Source organism: Pholcus phalangioides, unplaced genomic scaffold, assembly GCF_987345545.1.
Source record: "Pholcus phalangioides strain wild (caught in Gottingen) unplaced genomic scaffold, Ppha-v1.0 ptg000015l_1, whole genome shotgun sequence".
Taxonomy (NCBI): Eukaryota; Metazoa; Arthropoda; class Arachnida; order Araneae; family Pholcidae; genus Pholcus; species Pholcus phalangioides.
This window is the reverse complement of record NW_028301608.1, coordinates 28,432,708-28,445,966: the sequence shown is the minus strand read 5'-3', so window position 1 is coordinate 28,445,966 and position 13,259 is coordinate 28,432,708. Positions and strand designations below refer to the sequence as shown.

The following is a 13,259-nucleotide window of genomic DNA, read 5'->3' as shown; positions in this document are numbered from 1 at the left end:
CCATACCTTCTCTTTCTGTCCTATTTTTTCCCAACCGCATTTCTACTCTTTTCTTTTCACACTTATTTTTCTTTCATAAAGTCATTGATGTTTTTCATTTTTCCTTTTTCTCTTTCTGTGGAAATGTTTCTTTCTTCGAAAGGAATGACCCACTGGAGCGTCTGTGGATGAATTTTTCAACTGTGAAAGAGTCTCAAAAGAGATTTAGTCACCACCTCCTCTCAAAAATAAATTTGTTTCTTTGTCAACTACAAGTAGTTTCTGACTTACAATGCATCCCAATGGAGAAAAAATGGGATAGATGTGACAAAGATATATCCCGAACTCTTTTCAACCGGGGATCATTGTATACTCATGTGTTTCCAAACCCGAAATAAAAGTTTCTTTCTGTATCAATACTTATTGTGCTTTCACAATATCTTGTGTTTCTTTCACTTACAAAATATTTATTGATGATCCTGCTTCCTTTTTTTTTTGTTCAACGGAATTCTTATTTCATAATTTGTTTGAGAAAATAGTGTGACGTTACAGAAAAATGTGTAAAAGAAGGAATCGATAAGTAGTACGTAGCATAAAACAAAGTTAAGCTGCAATGAATTGTTACATGAGAATTCGGCAGATATTGATACTAGATATTTAAGCGTCTTACCCACTATGTACCCATGTATATTTGAATATACATGGGAAATACATGGCCGAAAAACTAATTATACCTATTTCTTTTTAAATATTTTAGTACATTTTGAATTTTATATTTCAGAAAATGCATATTTTAGTGTCAGTACAGTACAAAATACGGCTGTATAAATATAATACTTTTATATATATAGAAATAGTTGATTCCTTGCTGGTATCATTTCATCTCTTTGTGAAGAATTTGTGAAATCCCTTCGTTCAGTTTTTTTCAGTCAAGCTGATGCAAGGTACATTCATTTCCACATATAATTTTTACACAATTTTATTGATAAATGTTATAAATAAATCTTTTTTCCCGGAGGTACTTCCTCTTGTAAGCTATCTTAAAACTTACATAATTCTTCACGTCATGCCTGCGGTTAAAAAAATTCATAAGGTTAGAAAAGCAACCCACAGATTTAGGCACGAGAGTTTGAAAGTGTTATGCGAGTTGCTGAAATTTTACTTGTTCAGAAATTCATAGAATCACACAAAATTCCGGCAATTGGAAATGAAATTTACAGTTAAAACTACTTAACTTTGCCGATCAAGATTTCAGATCACACGGATTTATAGACACATAACATTTTAATATAGAGAGCTGCATATATTTTACCCTTAAAAAAATAACAATTCTATCTAAAAACCCACTCTAATTAATTAAACTGCTGTGTTAAACAGTTATTGCAATTAAAAATATGTTAACAGAGAGCTCTCTACATTTGTCTCTTTTTTAAATTCAATACGTTTTTATGGAAGGGGGGATTGAATCATAGACTTTTGAAATGTTCGATTTCGGTACTTTCAGATGAACCTGTAGGTAAACTTAACTGCAGTTTAGATTGCACTGCAGTGAATCAAATGTAGAAGTTTTACATGCGCCTATATGACATCACACCACGTGAGTGCTTTCTGTTCGCTCACTATATATATATTCGCTCAGTAATACTTAATGCTAGACATGACTTTGCTAATACTTTCTAAAGGAAATTTGTTTTCGATACGGTTTTATGGGGTGAACGAAAAAGGGTAAATTGCTTTTACTATTCTTTTAGTGTACACTATGTAATTAAAATAACCCGGTATTTAAATTGGTTTAAGATTTTAAATAGATGAAAAAATTGAAAAATAACATTTGCTGAAATTTATACTTTTAATGCACTTTTTGAGCACCAAAAATGCAAAAAAACATTTTCAAAATTCAAAAAAATGAATGTTAGATTCCGAAAGAGATGATATGATAACAACAAGAAATAAACTCTTTCTATATAAATAAAATTAAGAATTTCCTAGTTTTTTCACAAAAAATAATTTCGAAAAAATTTAAGTACGAAACTTGAAATACCTCTGGTTTTGGTTCTTAGTGATTTTCTCTTGTTGCCTTTGTATGCGGTTATTTAGCACTAACTGGAATGGGCGCGTATTTTTTGGTTAGTAGAAATCTGAGCAAAATGTTCAGTTGCTCTCAGGTTCGGGGGATGGGGGGCGAGTTCGATAGCCAGGATGAGAAAGCAAGTGATTGTTGCAACATTATTTGTTGTTGAATATTAATCTGTAGGGACAACCAGGATATTCATCTTCTTTGCAGAGGGGGGGGGGGTCGTCTTTGTCTTATTAACGCGAAAGTTCCGTCAAACACATAAGTTTAGAAACCCCTGACTTCAGTGAAGATAGTTTTACTTCTAAAGGGAAAAAGGAATCACGTTTTTCGCTTTGTTTCTGTTTGTGAGTAGAATAAAACATTAATTTATGTGATAATTTGATCAAACGCTCTATTTGTGTTTAATTAGCGTGTTGCTAAGTTTTATGCAATAAATCACACTTTCTCCTGGAAACCATCTTAAAAACTTCCCTCAAAAGTTTAACTTTGTGTGTTGCCCTCCGATGAAAGCCCCCCCCCCCCGTACATATTCTTCATATTTCCAACTCGAAATGTGCACTATCTTTTAAACCAGTGTTGAACTGCCCAAGGTCGAAAGAAAAAGCTCTGCAGTGAGAAAAGCTAACCCAGATATTTGTTACACCAGGGTAAGAATTGAAAGGGTTATGAAATTCAGAAGAGGTACATGAACAACAAAAAAATAAAAATATCGAGCTGACAAATTTTCTTACATTAACAAAGAAAAAGAATCGTCAATTTCGATTACAAATTGATATAAATTGATTATAAATCATAGATCATTAAATTAAAAATTGATTATAAATCATAAATCATTAAATTATAAATTCATTATAAATCATAAATCATTAAATTATAAATTCATTGTAAATCATAAATCATTAAATTATAAATTCATTGTAAATCATAAATTCATTGTAAATCATAAATTCATTGTAAATCATAAATCATTAAATTATAAATTGATTATACTTATTGAACAAAGACACTCAGAATGCACAATCCGTTATGTTCCGATTCGTTAGAAATTCCGAAGAGAAATGTGAACAAAGCACATGTGCAGTTAGGTAATACTACTTAAACTACTGTTACAGACTGTCCAAAGTTATCAGGAATCATGATACTGTATTAGCCACAAAGGCTATTCTGATTTTAAAAATGCGGAAGTCACCAAATTCGGGAAAATGTATTACTAGATACCCATAGTCAACTCTCGTGTATTAACTCTTTAACTTTTAATTAAATTACATTTCTGTATTTGAATTTTGATCTTTAAAAAAATATTCAATAAATAATCAATATTTCTAATACATCTTCGAACAACCTCTTATTTTATTCAGGCTTGTATTAAAATACCGACGCTATCACTGATATTGTAATTTAGTTTATTAAAACTTAATTATTGGCTTTCGAATAAATCCCAATCTTCTTTCGCTAACTTCAAATAGGATGAAATTAAAGAAAGGATTCTGAAAAAAAAAAGGAAGATTAAAAGCATCTTTGGATAAAAATTTGCTGAAGCTTGTTAAAGGAAGGAAATATTACACCCATTGGATGATAACAATAAGCGGGAGAATAATAATACTTACCTTCGCTGGATATGTATCACCAGTAATAGCGTATTTTGTGTGTTATGAAAAGATTAAATACCTACTTATTGAAAACTAGAAATTTTTCGATGACAGAATTGCCTTCCGGCAAATATAAAATTTGAGAAGGAGAAGAAAATACTCGTAATTTCTCTAATTAAATATGGGTTTTCGAAGTCATATTTTAAATAAATGAAAAGTTCTGCATACTCAGTAATGGCAAGCTTTAGAAATTAGATTTTGGCAACGGTTATTTATAGATAATAAATTGTCGTAATTTAAAACTATCAAAACAAGAGTACACTTAATATGTAATTCGCCCGAAGAGAACTTCAGATTTGAGATTTTTTGAAAGCTAATATTCGCAATAAATTGAGGTCTTGTTATCGGAATTTCATTCGTAAGTTCTTTTCATACAGCAATAGCAACAAAACCTTGAGTCACCTAGTTGAAATGAATGCGACAAAACGTGCAAATACGAGCGTTTTGTCAATACGTACTAAATTGATGGGATTTTTAGTTGCTTTCTTTGCTGCTTTAAATGAACGATTTATCGTTATAGTGTTGGTTTAGTGTCACTGGTATGTGAGTGTGGTATTTTAATAACGTTTTTATTATCGAATAAGCTCAGAAATGGATTAAATTCAAGAAATAGTTGGTAAATTATAGTGTCTTTTGATATTAGCATTCGAAATTATAATAATCACATGAAATATTTTATATTTGAATTGTATTACATATTCGCTTCTGCCTCTCACGTTTATTTTTATGTTGCAGTATTATTAGTAATAACAACTGTCGCGATAAGGCAACACACCTAAAAGCTATACCTAATTCAAATGAAAACGAAGAGGTAATTAAAAATTCTAGAATATTGAAAAGATAATTGTAATTTTCTGTCTCGAGTTGACTTTCAATCATCCTAATAAAAATCAAAAAACTTACGATACTAAATTAAAATAAATCCAAGAAAATTATTCTCAGTGGAATTTCCCTCATAAGCAAATGCAAAATTTCTTATTTTGAATGCTGAAATAATAGAGCGAAGCAAGTCAATAAATATGCAGATACTAAACGACAATAATTGAAAAGATAATTTTAAAAAGATAATTCAGTGGAATTGGAAGTACCGAGATTGAAAACTATCGTAATTAATAAGGTAGCAAAAGCGGGTGCGCTCATTTCTGTTTGAGCAATGATGTGACGCCTGTCAGCTGGTACCGACTTCTTCGCGTCATGAAACAGATCCTTTTATATAAGAGCCCTTGGAAACACCACCATTCAAGAAGCTTCTTGACTGCAATCAGATAGTATCAAATGATTCCAAGAATATGAAGCTTTTTTTTACTATATGTATTGTAGGATAATCTCAAAAAAATTCTAATTACCAGACTTATAATTACTCGAAAATATCTGTGTTTACCATTATTATTTTTTTCTCAATCTTACTTCATATGGTTTTTTAATAAGAGCACAAAAACTGACAAAATTACATATATCTTCATGTAAATCCTTGAATAGTTTTCTGAGAATTGAAAGATGAATAATAGGTAGAATTCTGATGAGTAAATTGAATGAGCTTCCAATGAAAACACTGTTTTGCTTTTTCGAGAATTATTGGAAATACGTCAAGATTTTATCATTATTGCTTATACTTTCTTTCAAAATATTGATACTTTATTCCATTATTTCAAAGATAATTCTTATCTTGAATTTTTTGAGATTTCAAGGAAATCGCGCACTAATTTTTTTACTAGAAGCACTTTTATTGATTGTAATGAAATGTTTTTGGTTCCTACATTCAGTGTGAGAAAATCTTCAAGATTGCTTTCGTTTATGATTTAATTAGGTGTGCTCACTTCGATCAATACAAAATAAGGTCGTAAAATACTTGACATAATTAGCAACAAGGAGAACTTAATTTTTTCAGAAGTTTCTGAGGAAAATATGAAATAAATCTGAAATCATTCGTATGTATTTTCAACATTATTTCAAAATTTATAAAATATAAATGCAAGATTCAATGTCATCTTATTAGCGTTTTTCCTAGATACTCATATAACATATATAAATGACACAAATTTTCAACACACAATACCATCTTATCAGTTGTGATGTACATATTCGATATTAGCATTTATCAAAGCATGAAAGGGTGAAACTTTACCGAGTAGAAATCCGTCTTTACTCCACTGCACGTTGCCTTCTCTGTTGCCGACATGGCAGCGGAATTCCACGTCCTCGCCGACTACGACTTCGCGATCAATCGGCCGAACCCTGAAGTACTGCTGATGATTTTGGCAAAATAGCTCTGTATAGAAAGAAAAATGTTCCTTTGTTAGAAAAAACCGTTTTAAAAGTACAAAAAATGAAATCTGTCAAAACAAAATTTAGCCAAACTATGGAATAACGCTTGAGTAAACATTTTCTTTTTTTTTCAAAAGTGCACTTTGCCACGTTGTACCACTATCACTTATTTTAAATTTCTGGTTCGAATTAGGTTTCCAGGTACTTCGTCAAAATTTCTTCAACGGAAGAAAGTTCTCGAGGGTTAAATCCGTCGTCAATCTAATAAATATATCATCCTATTCCGCTACCGGTTTAACACATACCGAGTCAAGAAAATTACCGACTATCAATTTTGCTTAACAGTTAGAAACACCATTTGCATCATCTTTTCGCTGATACAGCATGTCTCCAAGATTTATAGGCATGTGCGGCATGAAATATTACTTGCTGATATGGTTATATGCACAATCCCTATTTTAAGAACAGAAAGCATTCACGTGGTACGAGTTCACAGAGGCGTCCTATAAAACTTCTACATGGGATTCACTGAAATGTAGTTCTTACAGGTTTGTCTGGAAGTACGAAAAATTCTAATGATTCCCAAAGAAAGAGACATTCTTTATATTAATGCCGAGAGAGATAAACAGAAGAAAAAAACTTATCTCGGCATTGGTATCCTGAAAGGCTCTTCTTTTTTTCGTTTTTCTTGTTGTAGGCTAGTTAAAAAGGGAGGGCAATGCCGAATTAAGGATGATTGCTCAGCGCGTCTCATTAATACTCTGCCTGTTGTAAACGGGAAATAAATAGTTATGTCTCTACGGTATATTGATCATTGCGGTGAATACTGAATATTTTGGTTAATTGCTTTCATACTTAATGACACGTATGTATAGAAAGCCGAAAAAGAGTTATTTAAAAAAATCTATTTTGAATTGTACTGCTTATACAGGGCCTTAAATAAATAGTTCCAAATGTTCCGCAAATCCCCAAAAATGGCACTTATAATAAATTTACTCAAAAATATTATTCCAAAATCATTAACTTATAATATTATTTCCAAACTTATAACTATACTTTCTTTGAGACCAAGTATCGTATCGATCAACTCTCTTAAGAAACAATCCGGTTGCAAACGTCAAAGGGAGAAAAAAGCAAACAAAACATTTTAAGAAATTAGCAAAATCACAGCCCCAACGCTCTGCAACAAAGAAGTGTTGTTGTTAATAGGGACATCTACCAGTAAATTTAAAATATAAGATTCAAAGAATACGTCCTCACCTTACGTGTGTGTAAATGTGATTCTTATTTTTTATCTTCAAACTGACTGCAGCACATTTAACCACTTAACAATTTCTTCTTTTTTTTGCCATATTGTGTTCAAAATGAGCAAATGATTTTCGATAAAACAATTTTGTATTCAAATGGATTACATATATTCAAATTCGCAGTCAAAACTGTTACAAGTATTGCATTTATTGATTTATGCTAATTTTTAATTACAGCGAAAAAATGCCATTTTTTAATTAAAGTTGGCTTTTTTCCGAACACCTAGCTGATTTGGAAAGAACACTTTACAGAAATGAATGTGAGAAAAAAACATGAATTTTTTTAATTATTAAAAATTCATGTTTATTCTTACATTTTTATTTCATTTCAAAACTCAGCTTTTGTATGGTAATATTTTTTTGTAACAAGAAAAGAAAAAAAGCCGGGAAAATCAGTGGATTGGCGTAGAAAAATATGCTGCCCGAGCGACGTACGTGCAAATCAGAAAAAGACCCTTTCGCAGCACCCGAACGTTCTCGGGCAAAACTGTTAAGTGGTTGGAAGAACCTTTGGACAAATGTAAAGCCACGTATTTAAGGGTGAAGATGGTAAAAATTACCAAAACAACATGCCCCCCCCCCAAGTTTTATTTTTACCTGAAAGTGTAGAAAATTCGAATTTTAACAATATACCGTAGAGACATAAATATTTATTTCTTGTTTATAACAGGCAGAGTATTAGTGAGACGCGATGAGCAATCATCGTTAATTCAGCATTTTACCACTAAGGATCATACCTTTCATTTCATAAATTTTATAATTACCTTCAGAGTCATTCATTATAGAACACAAAAATAAATTCAAAAATAATACGGAATGTGTCACATAAAAAGATGTCATTCTAAAGATTCGGCAAATCCATGTGGTTTCAACTACGTTCAAAACATTATTTTGGAAAAAAAAAATATCGATTCTTATTATTAAATTTTATGAAAGCCCTATTTCTGCTAATTGTAAAACAGGCTTTGTTTTGTTTGCATAACGCTTAGAACCGAAATTACGTCAACTTTAGTGTTGCGTTTCCACATATAAGTAATCCGTGAATGAAAACTTTAAACACGGCCAACGATGAATGCTATATTTGACAATTTACTTCAATTTTGAAACATGATTTCTAAAAATCTATACATTGTATCATTACGGAATTTTAATATGATACTCTGCTATACAGGGTGTCCCATAAGTGCTGATCAGACCTTTATTCCATCAACCGTCCGTTGTAGAGGTATGATTCAAATTTTGAAAAAAAAATGCTCAAAAGTCGTTGAAAAATCACCCTGTAGCTGTTTTGGGAGTGAAAATACAGTGTGTAACGAAATAAATAATCTACATTTTTATACGGTCAGCCTGTCCTCTAACTCCTAATTAAAACTTTTTGTTGCCCTGTATCTCCTGAGGCCCATAAAAGTTTCAAAGTGGAATATTCGCTGAGATATTCGAATTTAAAAACTCGGGAAAAGTTCGGAAAGGAGCGTTGTCTGTTAGTTTTTGCTGTTCTTTCATAACTTTATCCCTGTTTGTGAGTTCGAATATCTCAACGAATATTGCACTTAGAAACGTTGAGTTTTATTTATTTTTATCTTTCGCGGGCCTCATGAGAGACAGGACCCCCAACTTCAGGACAGAGTGACCATATAAAAATTTAGATTTTTTTCATTTTGTTACACTCTGTATTTTCACTCTCAAATTTGCTACAGAGAAATGTCTTTCAAACATTTTTCGACATAAATTGGAATCCTACCTTTTTTTGCAGATGTGTATCCTGCGGCATTTTTCCTACAAATCAGGAGGTAGTAAAAAAGGGTGAATTTGTATTGGATTGTTATCCAGTGACGTAGAGGTGACGTAAAAATGATTTACATCAAGTGACCAAACACTGCATTATTGTAAAATAGTGGAAATGAAAAAAAGATGTCTTATATATTTCTGTTTTTAATTTCTTCTTGGAATTCTCAAACTCATAAAATGACAAAAACTGCTTCTTGGGCACCCTTGCAATTCCACTCATAATTGTAAACTACATGACAGTTATATGTATTTAAGTATTATATTGCGGAAATATCATTTTCCGTTTTTTTTTCATGAATATTCATGACGTCTTATAATTATATCTTGCGCTGTACGATGTGTTAAACCTAATTGAAATTCAAAAATGTCGATTTAAAAACAGCAATGTGTTCCGTTGAAAATACGCTAAGTCAGAAAAATGTCCGTTTCAGGATATTCTTAATAGTTCTATCATTAACCGAATACCGCTTCGGAAAAAAAAATTAGTCCTTTTTTTTTCCTCTCGATTCATCCAATCATATGAGCTCTGCACCGTTTTCATTCTTAGCCATTGATTAGTCCGCTGAATATGACAAAATAACCAAACTATTTCATCAGCCTAATGAATGATGACTAGAAACTAGATGGACTTGATGACAACGGATTTATTCGTCGTTCGAACGAGTCGTACCAAAATAATCAAAATCAACCGATGCAAATTGATGCTGTGAACCAATCATTTAGATAGTGTATATATAGATAGATAGGGAATAGTTATTCATCCGGAATGCAACAAAGTAAGAACATATCTCTTCCCTTTGCAACGAGGAACGTGGTCCATCCTCCGAACAACAATAATACACCAATGGATGGCCGTGTTCCAATTCGTGCGGAGTTAATATCAGATGTGCGCGTGCCCCATGGGATGGACGTGAACAGAATTGTTTGCTGACCACTGGGAAGTAGTGTGTAATTGCACAATTGGCAGAAATGCCAACTCCCTCTCTCCCTCCTCTCCTCCCCTCCCTCTCTTCAAAGGCAGCTTTGAAATTGTAGTCGCACTTAGAATTACAATCTGAAGCATTCGCGTGCCATAACTGAAAATTTGCTTCAAATAGCTCTAGCATGGTTCGGAAAACAATTCGCACTCGAAAATTAGTACGCTTATGGATATTGCGTGAAAAATACCGTTGGAACACCAAAATCCGGTCGTTGCGTGAGTAATTTCTCCTAATGGCGCGGAACACTATACATATTTGTATTTCCAGGGATTCCATTCGAAACATGGTTAGAATTCAGACGTCTTACTGTGTAGGTACGAAAACAAAATGAGCTTTCTTTAGAACTTTTTTTCTGTGTTAAACTCCTGTAAGATTCAATTCACTACCGCAATTTATAATTACACAATCTTTATATATATATATCTTTTCTTGTGAAAGTCCTGGGTATTGGCGCAAGTGACTTATAACAAAGCCTACTCAACCCCTAGACTCAAAAGACTAGGCTAGACACAAAGCCACACGTAGCTTATGAAGACAAATGGATCAGTGTTATTTTCAGTGACAAAAAGAAATGTAACTTAGATAGTCCCGATGCTTATACATTGAATTGTCACCATTTGGGGGAAAAGCTACGCTCATACTTTAGTAGGTTAGAGGTTCTGCGCTGGTATGGATGGAAATTCAATGGACACGCATTTTTAGCGATCCTAGATGGAAGACAGGACGCACAGAAATATACATAGAGGCACTAGGAAACCATTTCATTCTTGTTTAATTTTAGGGGATGGGGAAGAACTGGTATTTATCAGAATAATAATGCTCCCATGTCTAACATGACCTAACATCCCATGTCAGATACCTATTTCAATATAAAGAAAAACGTGACTCTACTCAATTGGTCACCGATGAGGCCTGATACAGATAGAAAGTGTATTATGCATAATGACTCATAAAATATACTTGAATGGGTCACATTTCAGCTCTGTGAATGCCTTGAAACATGTTATAGAAAGTGAGTGGTATAATTTGGACCCACAATAATTACAAAGTTTACTTCTTCCGATTGAAGATCGCTTGTTTAGTATCGCTCAAAATGATGGAAAAGTTATCATTTATTAATTAATATTTTTCAGAAATTTAAATGTATTTAAATATTCCATAAAATTTTGGGACAGCATTCATTTGTATTTGATTTTTATTTTGCCAAATACGCGTCTGGTCTGTAGTACAGTGCTATTTACCCATTCATGAATTTCTTTTCATTCGTCTGAAAAAACGACTATTTTTCCAGATTGTATGAACTTTTGGGGAAGAATGTACGTCGTAATAACCCCCACGTCTGCAAACGTCCGACAGATGAGCCAGTTCTTGCCATATGTTTGGGAGCACGCTCATGTCGATCAAACCAAATGCAGTGGTGACACATGATTTCAATTCATTTCGATGTGAAAAGCGACGGACTGTAAACCCCTGATCTTTAACAATACCAAATCTAAATGTCATTCCGAGGCAACCGACGATCACCAGATCATTCATCACAAGATTATGAGTGAGATAAACATACCCATAAAGATAATATGACAAGATCAGATTTACCGTTGGGCTGTTTGCAGAGGGACGAAGTGCGGTCACATCGAAAATTTGTGAAAAAAAGTTAAACTTTATGTGCTTTGCTATTTCTTAATCATATTTACTCTCATGCGTAGTTTTGTATGTAGCTTCAACACATACGGAGCGATGAATAAATTCCTCTTGTGGCATTACCGCCTGAACCGTTGATCCCAGAAGGACAATTCCAATCAGAAAATTATACAAATAATGTATAGAACTCAGATACGCCACTCATGTTTCCACTGGTTTTGTATAGTTATTAAAATAAAATAAAAATAACTTTTGATAGGGACACTCTGTCCTCAAAAACAAAATTGAAAAATTGTTGCCCTGTCTCTTCTGAGGCCAACAAAGAAAACTCCACGTTTCTAAGTGTAATATTCGCTGAGATATTTGAATCCGGAAAATTTGCGAAAAATTTTGAAACAACAGCAAAAACTAACGGACAATGATTTTTTCCTCACTTACGCTTTTCTTGCCCAAATTTTCTCCGATTTTTGAATTCATATATCTCAGTAAATATTGCATTTTAAACATGGAAGTTTTTTATTCGCCTCAGGAGAAAAAGGGCAACAAATTTCTGATTAGGTTTTTGTTTCACTTAATAACTATAGAACGTGTTGCCCTATGACGTATCTGAGTTCTACCCTTTATTTGGGTAATTTTTTTAACTGGAAGTATCCAGTTATTTAACTAGGATCAACGGTTCGCATGAAAATCACTCTGTACTGTATTTAAGCATGTATAGGACATTCTTCTTGCCTAACTAATTTATGTCAAGCCTGTAGTCAACATCTTACTTAGGTCACCTAAATGATAGCTTTTATATATTTATAATTTTGAATTAATAATTATATTTATGTTGTGACTTATTGTTCGAACTATATAGGATGTGAAAAATCCACATACACACACGACACATGTCAAAAATTTAAAAAAAACCCATCTAATTGACAGTGTTTTTTCACTAAAATACATGGCACCAATACTACGGTGTAAAGTTTATTCGATAGACAATATATATATAAAAAATTCAAAATTTCACACACACATGACGTTGTATAGCGAAAAACTCGATATTAACACATAAACTGCATATACTTAATGCTTATTATGATTTCAGCTACCACACATTCAAATATGAGTAGCCGTATACACTAGGGTTTAGATGAAGCCCAAGCTATAAGAGATGTTGATATTGAAATAAGGTGTTTTTTTTTAACTCAAATCGTAATGAGCATCAATTATGCATTGTTTGTCGCATTTTATGTGTTATGTCGAGATTTCCGTTATACTTCATTACGTGTGAATTAGTTCATAACTTACTTTTTTAATTTATCACAAAGAAAAGAATTCTACGCCACCCCTTTGAGAACCAAGCATTCATTTTGCTTTTGAAATTTTCAAAATGTTTTTACATTTTTGATGCTCAAAAATACATCAGAAATATAAATGTCAGTTTTGTGAAGAAATAATTCACTTCGAGCATTTTTTTTTGCCAAAATGATGCAGGATTCATTCATATTTACTTACAAAATTTTCTAGAATGTTACCGCTAATTTTTTGTGTAATAAATCACATATTTTTCCGGAGGCATTTTTTC

At 32.5% G+C, this 13,259-nt stretch overlaps 1 protein-coding gene across 1 annotated transcript in view; it reads right to left on the bottom strand.

Moving 5' to 3' along the window:
- LOC149075771 (nephrin-like) overlaps nt 1-13,259 on the bottom strand; it is a 219,275-nt gene that overhangs the window by 157,348 nt on the left and 48,668 nt on the right. Inside the window, exon 2 of the mRNA XM_089243281.1 lies at nt 5,831-5,974. Coding sequence (XP_089099407.1) covers nt 5,831-5,974 — 144 coding nt within the window. The remainder of the gene's footprint in view (nt 1-5,830; nt 5,975-13,259) is intronic.